A 23,559-nucleotide genomic window follows, 5' to 3' on the forward strand; every position below is an offset into this window, starting at 1 on the left:
ATCAAACCGTGTTACGCGCTCCAAACAGTAGCTCAAGGTTTCGGATTTGCTGTGCTATAGAGCTTTTTGGCTTTGGATTGGCCGCGCGATGACGGTTCATTAGAATTAGGAGATGGAAAAAAAAGTAACAATGCATGAAAGACGGGATAGGAAAATAACTGACTTTTGAAAGGAATAACAATATTTTGGGTTGGTGTTGGTTTTGGTTTGGAAGATTTGAAATAATTGGACAAATCGATGTTAATGAAATTTGCGAAACCGACGTTCGATTTCACTTGTTGACTACAGATTGAGCAAATATCTTGGAAATAGTTTCCAATGGCGACAACTTTCTACTAACGGCGCGACAATTAATCAAACCGTTCGCTTCCGCTCTCCGAGGTCCCGTTTTTTATCCCATCGACAGAGGTCCCGTGTGTGCGTGAACCTGTGAGAATGCGTAGAAATCTGGTTCAAAATGCACCATGCATCTGCCCTGAATACCGGAAAGGATAGATCAAGCACTGCTGCAGCTGCAGCTGAGACTGAATGAACATCTATCGCTTCATGGGTTCATGGCACGGCTTGGAAGGTGCGAGAAAGGGGCTCCAAAGTGCGCTAATAATCTCACTGTCTGCAATCAGCTGTTCCGCTCTCGTCTCTGGTTTATCAGGTCCAGCAGCGCGCAGCGGTGAGAAATTGCCAAAGGCATATAATCGTGCACGGAAAGTGGAGAAGTGACTAAAAGCTATTATATAGGTAGTTCACTACTAATCGCAGTTTTCCTGCGCGTGAAAATGCATTCGGAATACACCTGTTTAGCTCCAGAGCAGAACTGCCACCGCACAGCTCAGAGCGACTTCGAATCAGGATGCAGATGCTGGGGAGAAATCTATCTCTCTGGACAGGATGCATTCCGTTTGCTCCGGATTTACGTGCTAACCTTGCAAATTCAGACGCAGTTGTAACACCGTGTACACGACAGATTTTTTTTTTAAAGATACCTATTGTAGGTTGTTGGTCGGTCTCGTCAAGTACACCATGAAATCACATTTGAAATTGTTTTAACACCCCCAACATTTAATGTTATTTTTAAAAAACGATTTCAGGGTAAGTGACCGCATTCTATCATGAGTAATTCAATCATTTTTATCCAATTTTTGATTTTTAAAAAGTTTTGGAAAGCAACAAAGTCAGAGCTTTCGATATACCATCAATAAAACAGTCTCCGCTCATTTTTTCGAACAATTGTAATAGGTATATACAGCCATTCCAAAGCAAAGCGTTTTCGTAGTTTTTTGTAGTTTTGCTCCTTATTGCAAAATATCAGACCCGTATTTTTACATTTTATTTATACGTTAGGGTGGTCCAAAAAATCATTTTTTTTTTCAATAATGACTTAAAACAATCATAATCACTAGTCAGATTTCAAAGATCAAAATATCAAATGAAAGGTAATTAAAAATACTTAATTTTACCCTTGCCCTCTCAATCATATCAATGAAAGTAAAGTTCCAAACTGAAATAATTTCGATGTTTCTCTTTGTGTCGAGTTGGAATGTTCAGATGTGTTATTCAAAAATGCTCAATCTAATATGCGTAGGAGGAGGGCTAGCTACAGATTGAAATAACTTCGGATTTTCTCAACTTCTCGAGGTATAATGTTCGGATGGGTTATTGAAAAACATTTGCGTAGTTGCGTAGTTTAAAAAGAAAGAGCATTTCCTTCAACTGCTATATTATAAATTAACAAAGAACAAACGCTGACGTCACGAAGGAACGCGATGAACCCACATTAATCAGTTTGACATCCAGTGGTAGTATGTTTACCTTTTTTTCAAGTTAATTTAAGCGTTTGAAGAATTACTCAACGATATCTTATCCCGCTATGTTCTTCAAAAAATCTTGTTTAGATTTTGATTTTATTTTAGATTTTAGATTTGTTTGCTTTTTTAAATCCATGTAAACAAACCACCTCCAGAGGTGAGGTTATCCTGACGGTTCCAATCCCTATAGTAGGTAACTCGAGATTCGCTCGTTCGGCAATCTTTAAGTGGGCTACGTTTTATTTGGACTGCAGCCCACCTTAATCAAAGAAAAACTTATTTTTTTTATTGGGGGAGTTGAGCCACTGCGTTTATTGGTTGAACTCCTAGCAACAAAAAAAAAAATCATTTCTGACAGTGCTGATTCCTTTTCGAAGGGATCATGGATGAACAATTTGGATAGTTTCTAAAACGATTTTGATTACAATAAACAATCGGTGTATTCCTCAACAAATTTTATGCTTTGTCAGCTCAGCCAAACTAACGAAAGTCTTTTACTAAGGCGGTCTTCCATTTGGTGAATTTTCATTTGAGTTTAACAGATGGAACCTAAATAAACCTGCTATTCTACCAGACTTATTTCTGACAGACCGGGAATCAATTTTGACAAACACCTCCTTGAAAATCGGATGATCAACAACAGAACGATTTTCGAACATTATAATTCATTTTCGATGTGCCAAATGGAACATAGCCTAAGTAGGCTATGGCCTTAGCCCAAAGAGCAAAAATTATCTGCACAGTAAAGATTTATTTTTCAAAATTGAGAAGAAAAAGAGACTCAATTTGAGGTTTTTGCGATCTGATTTCGATGTACCATATACTGGACCAATGAAACCGATTTTACGTCAAAACGTGATTTCGTCTGTGAAGGAAGTTCTCCAAGTTGCTTTTTACTTGCAATTTGTGGATAAACTACCAATAGGTCAGTGTATTTCAAGAGTGAATAATTCTTCTGAACATACCAAATTAATAAGATAAAAAATTCCGACGTTATATCAGTTTACATCTTTACTTCGATTGATATGAGTGAAAGGAGCGGGGTGGATGGGTGGGGTCCTAAGCCCCCTCCCTTCTCCAACTTCGCATATGAGATTGATCGATTGTTTTTGAATAATTCAATAATTCATCTGACATAGGTCGATGAGATGAGTTAAAGCTCGATTCAAAGTAAATCTGGACGCACGGTTTAATACTCCACCGCGCCCCTGGTGGTTGGAACAAAAAACGTTTGACAGGCATTTGTTGATGTTTCATTGACGAAGAAATTGGTGAAAAGTTTTTCTCGATTGATCGACGCATCCCGAAATTACGGATCATGGAACATGAGAAAAGAAAATTAATTGTACACAAACATCTAGAGAACCCTTCGTGGTCTGCCTCAAAAATAGCAAAAGTGTTTAAATTCCCAAAGTCAACGGTGAGTCTTGTAATCAAACGTTACAAGGATACTCTGAGTGTGAATAGAGCACAGCGCAGTTAACATCCAAATCGCTCCCTGAAACAACATTTAGTGGCCAAAAAGCGAACACGATTACTTACGAACGAGTTTTGACGAAATTTGATGGCTGTATTTTAATGGATGACGAAACATATGTCAAAATGGATTATAAACAAATCCCCGGACAATTTTTTTTTCCTGGCAACTGGTCGTGGGGATATCCCTTCCAGATATAAATTTGTTTTTGCTGATAAGTTTGCTCGGAAACTAATGATTTGGCAAGGAATCTGCAGTTGTGGCCTTAAAACCAAGGTTTTCATCACATCTCACACAATGACGTCGAAGGTTTACATTAAAGAGTGACCTAAAAAACTGGATTTTACCCTTCATTCGGCAACACAAGACCAAGGTTATGTTTTGGCCGGATCTAGCCAGCTGCCACTACTCTAAGGAGGTTCTAGAATGGTATGCTGCAAACAATGTTAATATCGTCGCCAAAGAGATTAATCCTCCGAATTGCCCTGAGTTTAGACCGATCGAAAAATATTGGGCAATTGTCAAGCGAAAACTTCGAGGATGCGGTAAAGAAGTGACAAATGCACAACAAATGCGTTTAAAGTGGAATAAGTTCGCCGGTACAGTGTCACCAGCGACTGTGCAGATCATGATGGTATTGATCACAAGTAAAGTGCGACAGTTCGTTCGAAACGGTGAAATGTAATAACTTGTTATATATCGTTTGAAAGCTGAATAAATATCCTTTTGTTTGACGTTTTGATCAACCGTGTATGTTGTTTAATTCGTGAGTTATGATCACTTGAATGCGTCCAAATTTACTTTGAATCGGGCTTTACTCCGAAATTATTATCTGACCAGCAGTGTTGGCAGGAAAAAGTGATTTTTGGCATTTTATTCAAACCATAAATATTTGAACGGCTATAACTTTTTTTAGATACATTCTAGCACCGTGTTTCCTTCAGCAAAGTTGTTAGGTACTGCCAGGACTATATTTGAACATAATTAGTTGCATTGTTCAAGCGAAATGGTAGTCCCTAGGGATGCAAATGCAATAAAACTAGGTTTTCCCATACATATTTTAAACGCAATGCGGAAAGCCGGGTTATAACCAATCGTCCCCAAAATTTGCACAGTTGTTTGTTACCCCAAATGGAACCAAAAAAAGGTTGTTCTCGGTTGATGAGGTCAAGTATACTTTTTTTTTCAAATAACGATGGCCCACCCTAGTATGTACATATGTATGTATGTGAAACTCACTCAATTTTCGCAGAGATGGCTGGCCCAATTTGAGTGGAACAATTTCCAGAAGATGTGTTTCAGATCCCAATAGATCGCTATTGATTTTTTTTCCCGATCGGGATTATGGTTTCTAAGATATGAACAAAAATGTGAATTCCAGATTCCACTGGGGAATTCGCAAAAGATTGATAAGGTATATGTCCCTAACCTCGGTCTAATACGAATGCTTTTATAATAATTGAGCTGCAGTCGAAATTTTCACTGTAAACATATAAGCTTAGATGGCACGACTGAAAATTGTTTAATCTCACCATTATTACATGAAAACTTAGCAGGTAGCTGTATGTAATGTCGGTCTACTGTACTCAAATTGGGTCTATAAATGGATGCAACTTCGTCCTATCGAAGATGGTCCTCGATCTACAAAGGATCGGCATGTGAAATCGCGCTTCTTTTTCACTCCTTATCATTCATACGTAACCACATTGTAGACGTCACTTTCTCTTCTCGCGTAAGAACTGATGAGGAAGAAAGAGGCAGAGTTTTCTTTCGGGTTGATTCAACTAACATAAATCACAACGCTTTTACAATAAAAATAAAAGCCAAATAGATCATCTCACGACCACACACAACTGTCAAGTCAAGTAATAGCAAGCCGAACAATGCATTAGCTCCTAAGTAACATTGACAGATTCTCTTAGACTCTGAACCATTTGGTGGGTTATTTTAACTTTTGGTTAAAATTTGATAGATGAAAAGTTATCGATTAACCCTGCTATACGAGCGTGGTTACTTCTGACAGACAAGAAGTTAAATTTTGACAACCTTGGCTAAGTTCTTCTCGAATCCGGTCGATCGACAGCACGGGGATTTTCGAACATAAGAAATAACTTTCGAAATGCCACTCGTGGTTAAAGAGTTAAATTTAACTCGGCAAATGGTTCACAGCCTTAGTAGATTTTCTCTTTGCATCCCCACGGTCATGTATAGACTAGCATTGGGCGATCTTAAGTCAAGAATCGATCTTAGTGAATCGTTTTTTTTGGAAAATAAATGATTCACCGATTTAATCAATCATTATGAATCGATCTTTTGAATCGATACATTTTTCAAAATGCACAAACATGTTTCAAATATAATGGATCATAGGAAAGTTGTTGCAGAATAACGCCAAGTTCAGTCCAAGCTATATTATATAGATATTACGGTACATAAGCTATCTTGTTATGACATTTCACTTATAATAGCCATTTAGTGTGAAGATTGATATCATTTAGATATAAATTGTGTAGTACGTAAGCAGTAAAAGTTGTGAGTGTAACATGCATACATGATGAGATTATAATAAATTACTATTTTGATTCCATTTGACGTGTGGAAGTTTTTTCTCAGGATATTTGATTAGGTGAGTGATTTAACAGGTTATAATATTCGTTTTATTGGTATTAAATGAACGAATTAAAAAACGAAAGATTAACATATGAAACAAAACGATTAGATTGTTGGAGTGTAAAAGCAAGTAAGTACGGAAAGTACTTAATTCAGATATCCCAAAACTCATCCGAGAGGGATCCCAAGAAAGCTAATTGAGCCATGCGTTTCGTATGAGGCCGATATCGATTCTGTGTGGTTTCAACAGTTTTAGAGAATAGTCTCTATGACGAAACACTTGTTACAATTCTTGATCAATAGTCTCGAGCAATGGGGATATAGGGGAAATGTCTCTAATGTTGGCCTATGGATCTAAGATTGAGCCCATCGCTAAAAATCTGCTATTTATTAATTTTATCTAGATGAACGCGTTATTGGGACGTTACTAATGGGTATATTTGGTTGCTATTGAAAATTTAGTCGATTGCTGAATTTATGTATGGGCCCAAATTAGGGACACTTACATTTCCCTGCATTACATTACCTACATTTCCCCTACACTACGGATTTTCTCTTGCTTTTCTGCTTGCAAAGGATCGACAGACCGTAGGAAAACAGGCTGATGCAAGAAATTTTGTAGTTTTGCTGATCCAGTTCTGACACAGCAGAGGACTGAAGAACCTGAAATATGTCATATGAATTGAATGTTTCTCCTGAACTGTCACACTGGTTGTTTGCAGAATCCATGTTCAAGGCAAGTGATGTGCAAAGGTGAAGACAAAAAAAAAAAAAATCAATATTAAATCGCAAAATTTAAAAAGAATTGTGTTGGATCGAAACAAAAATCGAATGAAAAGGATCGATCCAGTCGATTTTTGTCGTGTTAAAAATCGATTAATCGAACCAAAATAATCGATCTTTTGTGTTTCGATCCAAGATCGCCCATTGCTAGTATAGCTTTCAGCTATTTTCAGGATGGCCAGTGAATCGGGAAAACCGGAATTCGATGAGAGAACCGGGAAAAATAAATTAACCACACCATAGGAATACATTTTCACACCAGAATTTAAGAATAAACCATTAAAACAGAGTGAATTTAATCACTCAGCAATATTTCAAATTGATTTTTGCGATTCAATTTCAGATGTAAAGTGCATGGGCCTTAAAATAATATAGTGAAGATGCTGGACTAAAGAAACAAATATTTGTAAAAACTGAAACTGAACTATTCTTTTCCGAGTTTTAATTTTATTCAAAATTCTCATGGTATGAATTTCAGAATGAACTTGAAATTCTACTCTGTATTATTATATAATTCTAAAATTAACCAGGAAACACTCTGCGTAATAATTACCGTTGAATTCTTTTTAGAATTTCCTTGAATACCCCTTCTAAATTGTTTGAAATCCGTCTTAGAACTCCCTTATACCTATTCAGAGACTTTGATTTCACTGAAATCCTTTTCAAAATTTTCTTTCAACTCTATTCAAAACAGCATAAATCTTTCGGAATTTGAAATTACTTTAGTATTGAGAAACCCCTTGGAGAAAGAATTTCTTTTTATTTATTAGCAATTTTTTTGCAATAAATTTTGTTGGAACTCTTTTTGAATCTTTCACACTAGGGTTTAAATTATCACCAGAACACTCTTAGAACTCTGTGTCTTGTTGAATTCTCATCATAATTCTCTTGGGATTCTTCAAAAATTACCTAATAATTTAATTTAGAACATGCAATCTTCTCCACAGAAATCCCTCCAAATTATTCCAACAACTTCTAAGGACTTCATGTCAGAATAATTCTGGAATTTTGCTCAGATCTTCTCCTTTGAAAACTATGTGGGAATCCTCCTCAATAGTTGTCTGAAATCAACACTTTGAATACTTTTCAATTTTACTGAAAATTCCAGGGTTTGTCCGCAAGATTCTATCGATTGTTCTGTTTAACCCTTAACATGCTTCCAAGTCTCCGAGCCTTGACAATTATGGCTGCACGACTATTTAATAATTATGATATTTATTTTCTTCAAATCTGTGATCTTGGAAAATTTTTAAACTCTCACATTTTAACTATTTTTTCTTCAAATCTTGCATCACAAAAATTGTTATTAATCCCAAAATTTGAAGAAAAGTTCTATTTTCATACTGTCTTCAGACTAAATTTGGTTATTCAAAGCCCCAGAATCTTGGGAATCTTTTTTTTTAGTAAATAATCTTTCAGTTATTTTTTTTTCAAGTAGGGTAATTGATTCTGGTTGGACCTATCCAAAAACTGATGATGGTTGGACCTATTTTTTCAATCGCTAGTTTAGTCAACCTTCGCTATTTTTTTTTTTTTTCAAAGATCACTTTACTATATGAAAAACTCATTTTCTTCAATTTGCATGGGTGTTTTATTGAAAAAACTTCAAAACAATTGAGTTTCAATGTGTTTTCAAAACAATTCACTTTCCACGCATTAGCTCGCCATCATGCCTTACTTTCAAACATACAAAAAACGAAAAATTTATCCATTTATTTTTATTTTCATGCAGTAAAATACTGCTTTAAGGTGTAAACAACACGTTAGTACGCCATTTATCCATTGGTTTCACTAAAATGTTTGAATAATTGACGAAATTCGAATAGATAAATATGATCATGGTTGGACCTACGCATGATGATGGTTGGACCTATGTGTTTCCTAAAACGGCCGCTAGGTGCGCTTCGGTTTGTCTACATCCTTCATGCGCAGCTGATTTGAAATTCGATTTCGTTTTGGCCGAGTGATCAGTTTCTTCGATTGAAAAAAATGGCTAAAGAAAAGAGTTATACGGTCGAAAATTTTCAAGAGGCTGTTCTTTTAGTAAGAAATAAATCACTTACCGCGTATCAGGCAAAGAAAAGGTACAATATTCCGAAAACCACACTTCACGCAAAAATTAAGGGAAGCCACGGCAAGAAATATGGAAGGGAAATAGTGTTGAGTGTTGATTTGGAGAACCAGCTAGGGGATTGGGTTTGTATGTGCGCTGATTCTGGCAGTCCCAAGACGACCAAAAAGATCTTGGAAGCTGCTAAAGACCTTGCGTCACTAGTTGGGCGTAAATTTAAAGGAGGAATTCCATCGTCAGGTTGGCTGAAAGGGTAACCACCGATTTCCGAACTACCACGAAAGCGCCGAAAGAATCTGTTAATATGAATTTACATTAAGCACTTCTCATACAACTTCTGTGTGTGAATTAACTTGAAATAAAATGTAAACAAACTAAAAATTGCTAACTGAAACTTATTTCCGAAAAAAAAAACCCCTAGGAGAAAAAAAAACTATAAAACCGGAATTAAGTTCTGATATTCTGTCATTTTAAGCCCCTAACTTCCCCGGGGGCACCCAGAACATGCCCTGAAGTGGCCAATGTGGTCCAAGGCACTCAATTTTGTTTTTGATCTTGTTATCGAATTTCGAAGTAATGTGAAGTGTCGCATGATAGGTTTTATTCCTTCCATGTCAAATATAGGTCCATGTTCCATATACCCTGGAACTTGTTCCGGCCATATCTCCGGAACCAGTTGACCGATTCCAAGAATATTCAATAGTTTTCAATGGGACCACAATACCTATAGTTTGACGTTAATCGACGTTCCAAATCGGGTCAATGATTTCCGAGAAAATGAGCCATGATGAATAGCTAATGCGTAGAAAGTGAACTTTTTTGAAAACGAAGTTAAACTCAAATTTATTATTTTTTTTAAATAGCAAATTCAGAAAAACTGTATAAAAAGGGTTTTTTCATGATACCAATAAGCTCTAAACAAAGTTTTTGAACAAATATGGGCTAAACTAGCATTTGCAAAAATAGGTCCAACCATCATCATTTTTTAGGTCCAACCAACGCCATAATTCTTTGCTGAATAAAAACGTTTTATAAAATCATTTGTTCATAATACTTAACTTTTTATGTTATTATTAGAAACAAGAAAGGTAGATCTTTCCACTAATCACGCATTTTTCATTATTATCATCACTTACCCTATTGATCTATTGGTCTTCGGTGTTAAATTTCATGAACCATGTTTAGTTTCACGTTGAGCGAGCTCAAACGTCAGTAGGTTTCACATTTTTTTCGTATTCAACTTTGTACATCAGCGCGAGTACTGAACGGTTAATGTTTATGTTAGTATAGACAATGAAGTGAATACACATTTTCTTTTTCCGGTATCATTATCAATTTGCTCTTATTCTCATTTGTATCAAGTTCATTTTTCTGAAACATTTTTTTTAATTAAATCTCAATAACAATTCTTTTTTAAAACCTATTCATCCAGATAGCATTTGGCCAAGTGACCTTAATCTCTGTCACTTAATAATTTCTAGGGCTTTGAAATCATAAGATGTGTCGAGCATAAAAATTGGTACAATTCGATTCATCAAAGTATCTCGAAAGATCAATAGATTGATTTGAATACATAAAGTGACGCATGGAGTTGAATTTTTCCTATAGCTGTAGAAAACATTTCCTGTAATATGGCTTTTATTTTTCCCACAAATAATCGCTGAAAATTTACAGTTGGCCACGTTTTAAAAAATGCGAACAATTTCGTTTTTTGTTGAATATCAACAACCGGAAAGTTTTTAAGATTTGAACCGGGAAAACCGCGAAATTCAAAATTAAAAGTCACTGGCCATCCTGTATTTTCAACACATATCTCGATACCTTAAATTGGTATGGATGAGCCTGACATAAGAGGTAAAATACCAAAATATATTCTTTTGGTATCCAAATATCAATTTTTGTTATTTACAAAGTATTTTGCATGTAATTTTTTGGTATTATTCTTTGGTATTTTACCTTTTTTATGTCCTGCTGGTCAATACCAAATTTTGGTATCAGATCAGAATTAGGTATTCTTTAGTTATATTCTCCTGCTCGGAGTGAAATACACACTATATAATCGACTAAACAGTGTACAATAACATTTCTCGAACTCAAACCTCCGGTTACCAACAGTTTCCTTAAAAAAAAGCTGTTTGCTATTTCATTCATTTTTAATGATTTCAGCTGCTGTCAAGCAGCAGTGGTAAATTTAGTTGGAAAGGTACCAATTTATCAGGAATCACTGCATTTGGCCCGACGCCCGGTGCATTGCCGATAGAGCATATAGGAGGATAAACAACTCGCACAATGCATGAGGAGAAACACATATAAAAGAAGTTTCAGTTCGGAAAGGAACGTAACAAATTTGTCCGGTTGCACTAAGTGCCTTCCTAAGGCTCGGGCGGCTACGAAAAAAACATTGAAATCCGAGCCCCGCGTGGCGTGGCACGGTGCGGTGTGGTAAGAATGACTCAAGCCCATGTGAGCGAGGAAGGAAGAAAGTGTAGAAACCGGAACAAAAAGGTCAAACGTGTGTGTGGCGGCTAGTGAGGAAGTGCACCTTAACCAGGGGACAGGGGGTGAGGAAGTAGGTACAACTGACTGACTGACTGACGAATGGAATGATGGAAGACCGAACTAGCGAATAACAACAACAACAGCAGAAAACAGACGTGTCGTAAATGTGGGCTCTTCTGCTGGAAGTTGGTGGAGAAATAACGATAGGAAGTAAGGTCGACGAAATTATTTTTTTGGGAAAAAGACACGGACTGAGTTTGAAAAAAAGTGGAACAATCGGAAGAAAACCGGAAGGAAGTGATGTTTGCTAGGGTGTATGTGTACTTGCTAGCATTAATGACGAAAAGGAAGGGAAGGTAAACTACCAAGATGGGAAGTATGGTGATTTTTTTTGTACGAGTCGATGACTCAATGTGTTTATTTTGGATATGTGTCTCTTTTTGTGTCACAGTTTTTGGACATGTTTCAAACTCGCTATGTGTCGATATTGTATTGAGTATGATATACCTTGATTTTTTGTATTCTCCTTCTACCTTCGGATCGCTTGAAATCTCCCGGATGATGGCAACCCGAGCAAAGCCGGATATCTAAATATTTTTAAAATTATATCAAATTATGTTTTTGAAATCATGTTGAGTTCATATTTTGATGTTTCTAGAAATGTAAATTAAAACAAAATATGATATTTGATTAAACGCTGAAAGCCATTTTTTTCAAACTTATTTTTTTTTTATTTTAAGTGATAAAATTGTTTGAAAATTTATATCTTTGAGCGAAGTGTGCCTCTGAGAGGGCAGATTTGAAAAAAGGGTCTTGCGCGACGATCCATAGATCTGGGGCTAGTTGTCCGATTTTGGATGCTCATACACCATTCGATGAGTAATTAGCTTTTCTATAGACACTCTGCATATGTCACGTGGATAGCTGGCTACCGTGAGGCTCTAGGAGCCAACAAAGGTCAAATAAAGTTTCTCCAACTGAACTTGAGTTCCTACTCCGCCGGTTTTGCCGTTTTTGGTTACTAGGGTTTGTGTGTGATCTCGAACACCCCGCCGCAAACCACGATCCTGTCCTAATAGGAGGATATGGAATATCTGATGACTTGCCTCCGAGGTAGATATGAGCCATAAGTAGAGAGCAGCGAGCTTGCTCCGTAATAGTCGAGTACCTATCATGCGTATGCTGCTATCAAGTGGTCGAAAGAGAGGTTATATCAAGCGTAACTATTTAAATCGATGAATCTTCTTTTGTAAACAATCACTTCAATCGATGATTTGTCTTAAATGCTCACTCACTCACTCAAACAAACACCATCATCAGGTAGGGGAATCTTTCCCCTACTAGCTGGTGTTGTTAGCTTCTGCGAGTAAGCTAGCAGTTGCCACAAATCGTTGATTGAAGTGATTGTTTACAAAATTAGATACGTCGATATGAATAGTTACGCTTGATATGCAAGAGTTTTGCTTCGAGCATTCTGAAAATGCTTAACCAGAGGGTTATGCAGTTCAAAGTGAAGGAACTCTGGAACCCCAAAAGATACCCCAGTAAATTTAAAGAAACTATCCGAGAAGTCGTATGAACTCCTCCGAGCTCGTTTGTTGCATCAAATAAATCCAAGGGGTAATCAACTCTTCACACTGTGTGCCGAAACACAGCATGGCACACTGTTCGGCACTTTACGCTGTCGAGGGTTGACGTTTTGCCAATCGTTGATAAGGATGAATATTTTGTTTACCCCAATGTAAAGCCCAATATGTTGGAGGTTTGTGACAATCCACATTTCGAAAAACTGTAAGTGTTTTCTTTACCATTAATCCTTGCAATCTAACAAAACTCAGTCCATCTAATCTGATTAGCAGTGAAAACCCCTGCGGCTTGTGGTTTTGTCGAGACTAGCTTCTGTTACAAGTTCTTCCACACCATAGTTGGTCGATAGGGTTTTTTTTTCGATACGACAGTCAAACACCTAGAAGATCTGGTTGTCCAATACGATGGTACGGCTCGAAATGCAATTAGCGAACAATTTAAGTTAAACAAACCGGTAGACATTGAACGTTAGTTTAGGCACGTTCACAGTACGTATCACTGTCCTCTGAACTCATCTGAGCAGAATTTCCGGCTTTCCAGCAATATCAAAAGGAGAGATTCCGGACAACCCCAGGGAGGATTTCAGTTCGTATTGAGGGGGATTCACGACAGTTCAGGAGATTACAGACAATCCCTACGAGATTCCGGACAAACTGAGATGTATTCTGGACAATCACAGGGATCATTCCAGTCAATCCAAAGGGAATTCTGGATAATCGCAGTATGAAAAAACGAGATGTGGGTGTTCCTGATGCCTTCAACGATCGCTCATTAACAAACTTCATGCAAGTTTCAGAGTGGAATCAACTTTGAAGATAGCCAGAGCTAACTTATTTTGACATGGAATGAACATCTAAATAAAAGACCGCATTCAACAATGTTCCGTTTGTGCTAAATATCGATCAGCACAACATCACCTGACAATAAAAATTCAACCCATTCTTGTTCACCCATTTCAACTCGTGTCTACACCGTTCATGTAAATTTCTGCCAGATATAGCGCACATAAAATTAACGCTAGATTTGGCATAAATTTACGCAATATTTCGTGTAATTTTAAGCGCAATATCGCATAAATTAGCAATATTGTATGCAAGCTTGTAAACGATTTCGCTGTTTATGCCAAGTATAGCTCAAATTTTTTCTGTGTAAGGATGTCTGTCTCCAGGAGTATCAGGGAAAACAACGAAAGTTTCTGGTGACAGTTGACCATTACTCTGACTTTTTCTAGCTAAATATTCTCAGGGATGTTGATACCTCTTCCATTATGGAAGCTTGTAAATATAATTTTGCTGTTCACGGTACACCTTAATTATTAATAATTATTATTTATGTCGAGTTTCCTCATTTCAGGTATGTAATTCTTCAATATCAGAAGCCTCTTTGACCGATTTTGTGAAATTGAGTATTAATTTGCATGAACTAAAAAAAAATCTTATCATAACATTTAGCCAAATTATTGGCTTGAAATCACACCACCACATTTCCAAAAAAAAAACATCGAAGACATTTCATTTTAGCCATCGATCCATAGAAATTAGGCCGTGGTATCCTCTGGAATGGACAAGAGCAATTTAACTTGGACTTTTTACTTAATGAAACTAAGCATTATGTCGGACGGCGGTTGTTTCCAGAACTGCATTTTTTGAGACTACTTTGTTTATTTTTCAGTAAATATGAGTAACTCAAATTTACTCGTTGCAAATATATTTACTCTGAGTACAGTTGTCTTGTCCCTTGGAGGTGACAAAAGTGACGTCATGTGACGCGACTCTCCCAGGCCTATTCTGCGAGTCGTGTGACTCTCTGTCACTAGTGAGGTGACTCCAAGGTGTAAATGACTTTTGTCACCTCACTAGTTCAAGTTGATCATCGCAAGAGGCCCCGGTGCGATGGGTGACCTACCAATCGGCCTGAATTTATAAAATTTGACTCGCAGTAGAGTGAGTTTCGGTGTGCTCAGACGTTCCCGCTTGACGACCCTAAGTAATTTACTCTTTAGCAAGATCCTCGCAAGAGCCTATGGGTGTACAGATGTACCAACTTCAGTCAACCTACACATGCGAAGCATATCTGAATCGCGCTTTAAATATATGAATATGTTTGCAAATCTGAACCTTTAGCAACATCAACACTAGATTGTTGACCAAGTTATGGACAAGCAAGCAGTAGTAATCCAGAGATTACGAGTTATCTTCTAGCAGGGATGGCTCTGAGTCCGCACTAGGTGCTAGAAACGTCGATTACATGGATGTCATTCATCTTTCCGTTCGCTCGAGTTCTTTGTTTGCTTTAGTTGGAGAGGATTTCAAAGGATGCTGGTGACATTTTCTTCCTCCATCGATGTTTAATTCTGAACAACTGCAAGAAATCAGTAATTCAATTAGACATCGAGTCGAGAATTTTGTGGAACGATCGAGTTTGTTTGAAAACCACATAGGTTTGATAACTTTCAGTTTCTCTTCCACCTCCCGTTCCGAAAATGAAAATTTAATCACAATCACAAATGTCATTATAACCTACAAGGTTGCCAATCTCATGGGATATTGACACCTTGCTTGGTACACTTTGGCTCACTTCGGCACGTTCGGCATAGCGCTTGGCACAGCTTTCGGCACTATTATGGACCAACAGGTCTGTGCCATAAAAAGGGAGCTTTCGGCACAGATAAAGGTGCGCAGAGTTGAGTACCCCTTGAATGAATCCTTTTCTCCAGTTTATTTGTTCCGAAACAGATTTTCGTTGAACCGAGCATCCGGGAGGGACCTTAAATGGTACAGTTAGAGTTCTCATATAAAATTCGTGTAAAACAATATGCCGTATCGCATCATTTGTTTCCTCCACTGGTCTTGATCCAGAACCGATTCTGAAGGAACTTGTCCGGGAGATAAAAAAAAAAAACAATATGTGCTCCCGAAGGATCTATGAAGGACATCGTTCGCTTTTCAATCAAAAAAGCATTTGAATTGAAGCGTATCATAAGTGATTATCACATAAATCGTCTATTCCTGTGGTCAACTACGATCACAGCAAGCGACGATTATTTGATGTTGTTTGCTACTCAAGAATTTCAAGAGTATCATATAAATTATTTGACTGTTTTCAGCAAACAAAGGAATAATAAATACAAACCAAATATTTCCCATAGCAATATTAGGTCAAATATATTTGTCAAAATTTGCCAAATATTTGACGTTTTGTCAAACAGTTTGATGTCAGCTTAAGATAGGAACGTATTTGGCTTCCACTTATCACGGGAAAAAAAGAGTTCCCATATTCGTGAACCACAGCCGTGAACCATAGTTCACGGTGTGTATTTGAGAAAATTTTGTTCTGGATAGTTGGCCGTGATTTTTAGTTCACGTTCCGTTCCCGTTTTCGGGAACGGATTTTTTTCCGAGTGCATTTATTTCAGAGAGATTAATTTGATGAATGTAGTTTCAGTATTATAAAAATAAGCATAATCATGAAGATTGTACCATTAGCGTGGCTAAACACCGGACGATTGCCATTAACCATTATCAGCCATCAATCTTCACCAACTTCCATTCGTGTGTGGGTTATCTAGGTACAGTAAATTCTTCCTAACACGATATTCTCTAACCCAAATTTCTACCTTACTCGCTGAACATCCAGGCTAGTTTGACTATGATTTTTTTTTAAATCTTCCTCCATAACTCGACAGCTCATTACAAGATCGAGTCATGGAGAGTTGACTGTGTAACATCAAATGACACCATGACGATGATGCCATCCGCATCGTGTTCATCAATCTTGCCATTGAGAGCCCATATAGGTTAGGTACGACAAGTTTCCGTATTCTTTTATCCCTTGGACCCTCTGTCAGTGAGCAAAGGTACTTATTAGGCCAAATACACTCTGCTAATAGCATCCTTTTGTCCCGTTACCATTCATTAGTGTCATCTGTCTTGTGCAAGCATCATATGTTCAGCTGATGCACCTCCTCTCACTGTCTTTCGCTTTTGTCAGCCCGACGAGTCGGAGGTATAGATCGATCGTCATCGCCATCGCCGTTGGTGATGCTCCAATAGATGAAGAGGGTACTTTACCGAGCGGCGAACAAGAGGACATCTGCATGAATAATGAAGGGCTTCTCCTTTGTCACTCTGCTGGCTGAAGAAGGAAGAGGAATGCGAAACGGAATGTTTTTGTAAAAGAAAAGTTCTCCGCACATGTATCAAGTAGCTCGAAAGGGTTCCCGTCAAATTTCGAGAATCCATACGTGTGTAACAGTAGTTCGTAATCTGATCTCCCGACCATATGCCGAATTCTAATCTTTCGATCTTCTCTCTTCTCGCGTTACAGTTATGGAATGAGGATAAAGGTCCCGAAGGAAAAGGACACAATGACACAAGGAGGAGGCCAGCAACAGAGCGGCGGAACGCCGGAGGACGCAGCCCACCAGCAGATTCCGAACATTGCCGGAACGATCCCGGACGCAAACCACAAGCAGCAACATCAGCACCATCATCATATTCATCATCATCAGCAGCAGCAGCAACAACACACACAGTACCTCAACGGTCACCTCCATCAGCATGCACATCTACCTCAGCTGCATCCGTATTCGTCGTCGGTAACGGGCGGAAGTACGGGACTGTTGGCCAACAACGGTGGTGGTTCGGCGCCTTCAACGCTGACCAGTGGAGCCAAACTACCCGCCAAAACGTCCCCGATTGGACCGTCTCCCTTCCGGCAGCTGCTTCCGGTGGCACTCTGCATCATCTCGTTCGCGACCGTGCTCAGCATACTGATCATCTACATGGACACGACAGGTAGGTGCTATTAAAACATTCTTCAAATTCTTTCGGGAACATTCCTTTGGCCCATGCCGCATATAGTTCCTTGGGAGCAATTTTCTCGGAGAAATTACCTCTGCACGATTGCTTTCCTCGTGGCCGTATAGGGCCGGGCTGGTCAGTTTTTTTTCTCTCTCTCGAATCACGACACGAGGGTATCTGGAAGAGAGGGAGGAGGTGGATTTAATTTGGTTAAGTAGAATGCCGAAGGTGTTTGCACTAAGCTGAAGAAGGAGAGCATGGCTCCAGGAAAGAATAATGCCACAAAACAGAGAGTCGGACCGTAATTGTAGCAATTGTTTCTGTGGTATATTCTCCGCACGTTGCACCACCGTCTATTCTATTTGGAATTATCGGTCAATGTGTGTACAATACGGGGGTCGTCGATGTCGAATGAACCCACCGTAAATTATGGTGGGTATAGTTTAAAAGCAGGGATGCAGTTGGAATATAATGCATTTCCTTGCTCTGGATTTTCGGGTTGATGACCAGAGTTTGGGTCAAGCAGTTATTCAGTTACGAAACATTTTCAAACTGTCTTGGTTTTTCAACATGATTGAGATATTTTACAATTTATCAGTGGTGATCACATTTACTCATAATTGATTTAATTGATTTAAACATGGTAACCGTTTTTCTAGAGAAGAAAATTTAGAATTGCAATCCAATTCTACAGTTCTAAAGATAGGATAAACTCTTTCAATGATGCTGTGTATCAATTATTCCAATGATGTCCGAGGATCTTCCGCATTATTTTTAAGACTTCTCTCGATAATGCTTAGGAATCTATTTTATAATGAAAGAAGTAGATTTTTCAGTTAGGAGATATTATAACGACGAAATTTTGAGATCTTCATATAACGACAAAGTCATGAGATTTTGTCGGAGTTTGATACAGGATGGACATTGAACCGGGAAAACCGATTGATGTTTGTTAATAAATATTCAAAGTCTGGTAATTCGAATATTGCTCTTAGAATTATGAATCTAGCCCCATCATATTGAAAAGTTAATGAAATTTGTAGTCAACTGAAGTCTCAGAATCCAATTTATATCAATTTTGGATCTTGAATTTCTGTGTACGGAATCGAAATCATACCTAAATTATTCTTTTAATGCTTATCTCAGGATAGCTTTACAAATTTCTAAATTCCCGCTGGAAATCTCTTGCCATTTAGATATTGAAAAATGATTATCTCAAAATATCTATGGATTTACCCTCAGAATTAGCTTGAAATGCTTCTCAAAACGCTTTTGAGAAGGATCTTTTGAAATTCTCTTGAATCTCTCTTTAGAATTCTCTTGACAATTTCTTCAGAACCTCCAGGAACATTACGCAGAGTTTCTTTGGATATACAGTCAATTCTCCATAACTCAATATTCTATATCTCGATGGATTCTGCGGTCCCTCCATTTTGCCATGTATCGTACTCTCTATAAGTCGATGCCTTTTTTGGTCGATTATCTATGCAGTGTTACTATTTTTTTTTTTTTTTTTTTTTTTTTTTTTTTTTTTTTTTTTTTTTTTTTTTTTATTGGGTATCAAGCTGGAATAAATTTTGCTTCTATCTTTGACAATACAGCAGAAGGACTAGCCTGTGTTGGCCGCTTGAACACTGGATTCCGTATGTATTGTTTCAAGATAATTATAGAAAAAATGCTGTGACGTGTGCGCGTAGAAACATCCGCGTAGTAAACCGATTGAATAAGTAAATCCGTTTCGAACGAAATATCTAAATTATGTAAGTTACGAAAAACGCGCGAATACCAAAAGCCGTGCGAGATAACCGAAGCGAGAAAAAAGGCTTATTATCATTTAAAGAGTGCCACCAAAATAAATGTGATAGCCTATGTTGGCAAGTTGACTAATTTTGGTTTCCTCCCTAGATATTCTACTTATTTACTACTGAGCTCTGTATCAAATTAGTTAATTTAAAGAACGTATCAATCATTTCAAGATTTCGCGACCGCACCGAACAAATTCTATACTACATAAGCTCAAAAGCGTTTGACAAGCTCTACTGAATTGCGTATCACTTCTGCGAAAGCTCCGTAGACGTAGGCGCGTTGAATCCGACAGTCGGCAAAGGTTTAACCTGTACCAACAGCGCTTAAGGAACGACCTCGAGTCAGTAAAACCGTTTAGAGCTAAACATCTAAATTACGTAGGATACGAAAATCGCGCAAATTGTGAACGCCACGTGAAACAACCGTAGAGAAAAAAAAACTTATTATCACTTAAAGAGTGCCACCAAAATAAATGTGATAGCCTATGTTGGCAAGTTGACTAATTTTGGTTTCCTCCTTAAATATTCTACTTATTTTACTGTTGAGCTTTGTTTCAATTTAGTTATTTTACCGCACGTATCAATCATTTCAAGATTTCGCGACCGTAAATTCTATACTACAGAAGCTCAAAAAAACTTTTGGTGAGCTCTACCGCATTGCGAATCATCTCTGCGTAAGCTCCGTAGACGTAGGCGCGTTGATTCTGACAGCCGCGAAAAGTTAAACATGCATCAATACCACATAAGGAAAGATCGATTTTACGTATAGTTTAGTTCATAGATTAACATTGACTGCTGTTTACAAATGTAAGTACTTGAACACTAAGAAATAAGTTAACTCAAATGCTTCAACCGCATTTATAAGAGATTTCGCGTATTGAGAGAATAATATAGTAATCGAGTACAACAAACTCAGGGGAATACAATACCTCCAAAAGTTTAAAAGTTATTAATTGTCACATACCTCTACTTTTACTTATTTCCTAAACTATTCCTCTTCTTGTTAATCTGCTTAATTCTATTGGTCTGCCTGCGTATTCTTTTTAAAGTTCAAGACTAAACAAGAAGATTTATTCTACAACTTTAAAGGTTAGTTGCCTCCCTAAGCGGACCCCCCGCATCCTAATTCTTTTTTTAATCTACCTAATGTCATTAGACTTTCTGAAGTTTCTTATTGAAGTTCATTTGATGATTATGATATCTCATTAGTCTAATTTAATAAATTATTGAAATCTCTAATTCACCTAATCAATCATAACCCATGCTTTATTAAGTACCTGCACTTGTGCTTGTAATCTAAAATTAATCGTGTTTCAAGTACTTTTGATTTTGACCTATACCTATTTATTATAACTTAGTTCGACCCAGGTGACACCTTCAATTGACTAAAATGCTTCATTTTGAATTTAGTTTCCTAGCTGATTTTAAATTATTTAGGGTATATGATCCAACTACGCTCACACGTTTCCACTATGTCGTCCCACAAAATTACGTATGGATATATCACAATAGAAGCACGCCACAGTGGAAATCCTGAGCCATAGTTCAAACACTTATCCCAAATCAAAACGAAGCACATATAAGATTAGTTACAATACCATGTACAAAAATGGTGTTTAACATTGTTCCCTGAGTAATACCTACTTCAATGAAAACAACAATGAAAGCTTGTCACGCAAATAAAAGGAGCACTGTTGGGCGTTTTCTGAAATATTTCAATAGTATAATTCCCTTGCAAACCCAAATAAATCTATCTGCGTAAATATAAATAAAATAAGAGTGATTTGCGGCAAAACCCGCCAGTATCACACCCAACGTCAGTGCCTATACGTAAGCGTACTACGACGCGGCTCTCAATTAAAGGAGTAACAAGTGTGATACTATCACTGCTAGACTAGATCTTTGGTTCTCTCATGCAGTGGTTTATCAGAGAGGGGAAGCCTAGTAATCCCCATTGCCTGCCCATGACGTCATTCTATCGCGGCATGAGCCAGCAACGCCGACCATAAACCTACCGTCTCCAACACTCCACTAGCATGAAATTTAGCCCGCCCACCAACAGCAAGGTACAAAAACTAGCCAAGGGGAGGGTTATCTATGCAGTGTTATTTTGGTTCTATAATTCGATATGTCAAAGGTAGAGCTTCAAAATTCTGTGATGTTGATGTTAACATCAAAAGAACTTTAAAAAATGATAACTGATGGTTATATTGTGTTCCAAGGACCCATAAACCTCATCAGAATATGTTTCTGGTGTTTCGGGGAAATGGTCCGTACAGTAGTGTTTCAAGGGACTGGAATTTTGAAAAAAAATAAAAGAGAATTCCAAGAAAGATAATTGAGCAAACTTGTGAGATCCATCCGGTCTGTGCGAGATGGATTGTATACACCCACCGATAATTGAGCGAACTTATTATAAAATAATTTGGCTGTATGCCCCCCTCTTTAATAAAGAAAACTTACTATCTAAAATTATTTGGCAATTTTATGAAGCCAGCACGGTTTAATTAAAAATGTTTGACCTAACGCTTTTTTAATATTTTAGAATTTTATCAAAAATGATGCTAATCCGTTGAACAATCTAAAGTAAAAAGCAATTCCTTTTTCGATTTAAGGTTGTTTTGATCAAAATCGATCAATAATTAATGTAAAAGTTTGTGTATGCAATGGTTAACATCGAGCATGTTTTCAAACGTCTGTTGAAACCAATGATCTAACTGAATTACAGGACTGGTAGCGAGTCACTTTCTTTTTTTCAAGTCAGTCACTAAAAAGCTTCCTAAAGTCACTTTTTCTAGTAATAAGTCACTATTTTCACCTTTTTTTTAGCGTGAATTTATTTCAAGATTAATTATTCTATATATATAGGATGTCTACTCATTTTTCTAAATAAAATTACTTGCGTTTTCCAAGTAAGTAAGTCCAAGATCTAAAAATATTCAATGCCTTGAAGTTTCGTATTCCATGTCCAAATTCAAGATATTCAAAATATTCAAAGTACCAGAATTAAGTAAAAAAATAAATGATTTATTTCAAGTTCGTAATTAACTTTATAAATAATTACAGATCTTCTATGGAGCCCCATTAACTTTACAACAATTGTAGGAACTTTAGAGAAGTTCTGAGGAATGAAAGAAAATGCTGAAAATTTCAGTGAAGCTCCATAAAGAAACTGCAGGAACATAAGGGAAGTTAACACACTGAAAATATGGGAAACTTACTGGAAGCTGTAAGATTCTCAAAGCGGTTCTTTTAGCATCCGAGACTTTCCAGGAACTTTTCAGAGAACTTCACAGTTGTCAAGCGAGCTTGAGAAATATAGAAAACTTCAGGGGTATTGTGCAAATTTGTAATACGTTCTAAGCACCTCAGAAAAGCTAGATCTAGAGATCTTTGGGGAATTTCAGAGCTTAAGAGCAGTTCCCGTAACTTTAGTCCAGACTTTTGGAGCAGTTTAAAGATCTATAATCGTAAATTTAGATAAATTCAGGACAGTTCCATGCTGTGGCGTCGCGTAACCTCATTTTTTACCTGTTCAACAACTTTGAAAACGTTATTTAGGGTCATGTTTACATTCAAATCAATTTCAAAGGACACAGGGTCCTCTAGTTTGACTGATTTGTATCCATTTGAACCAATATTGTTTTGTTTGTTTACGTTTTGAGAGTTGTTGAACAGGTAGATTGAGGTTAGGGCGACGCCACTGGTCCATGATGTGCTGAAAAACAAATCGAGAACCCTTAAGATGTTCCGCGAATTTCAGAGAAGTACAGACACCTTCAGAGAATTTATGAAAACTTCAGAAATATGTCAGAAACTTCACAGAATTTCAGGGAAATTTAAAGGTCCTTACGGGAATTCTATTTATTTCCGCGCAGAGCCGAGATCTTCAATAGAGCTAAAAGCTGTATGGAAGCTTCGATAACATCAAGACAAGTCAGAGAATCAAAGGGCACTTCAAATAATTTCAAGGAAATATTAGAAACCTTAAATAAGTTTCGAGAAACTTAGTGAGTTTCCGGAAACTTCAGCAAAGCTCCGAGTGAATTTCTGGAACGTACAAATTATATGAACATCCGGAAAACGTGAGAGTATGTTAAGGGTGTTACATCATGGAGAT

At 37.4% G+C, this 23,559-nt stretch overlaps 1 protein-coding gene across 2 annotated transcripts in view; it reads left to right on the forward strand.

Annotated features, from left to right (window-relative positions):
* Positions 1-23,559, forward strand: part of S (Star) — a 150,482-nt gene that overhangs the window by 60,730 nt on the left and 66,193 nt on the right. For both annotated transcript variants that reach the window (XM_065220866.1, XM_065220865.1), the window contains exon 2: positions 17,159-17,628. In XM_065220866.1, the coding sequence (XP_065076938.1) occupies positions 17,166-17,628 (463 nt within the window). In that variant the 5' untranslated portion in view covers positions 17,159-17,165. The remainder of the gene's footprint in view (positions 1-17,158; positions 17,629-23,559) is intronic.

Source organism: Ochlerotatus camptorhynchus, unplaced genomic scaffold (genome assembly GCF_037179485.1).
Source record: "Ochlerotatus camptorhynchus isolate MF236.1 unplaced genomic scaffold, CSIRO-AGI_Acam_v1.1 ptg000135l, whole genome shotgun sequence".
NCBI lineage: Eukaryota > Metazoa > Arthropoda > Insecta > Diptera > Culicidae > Ochlerotatus > Ochlerotatus camptorhynchus.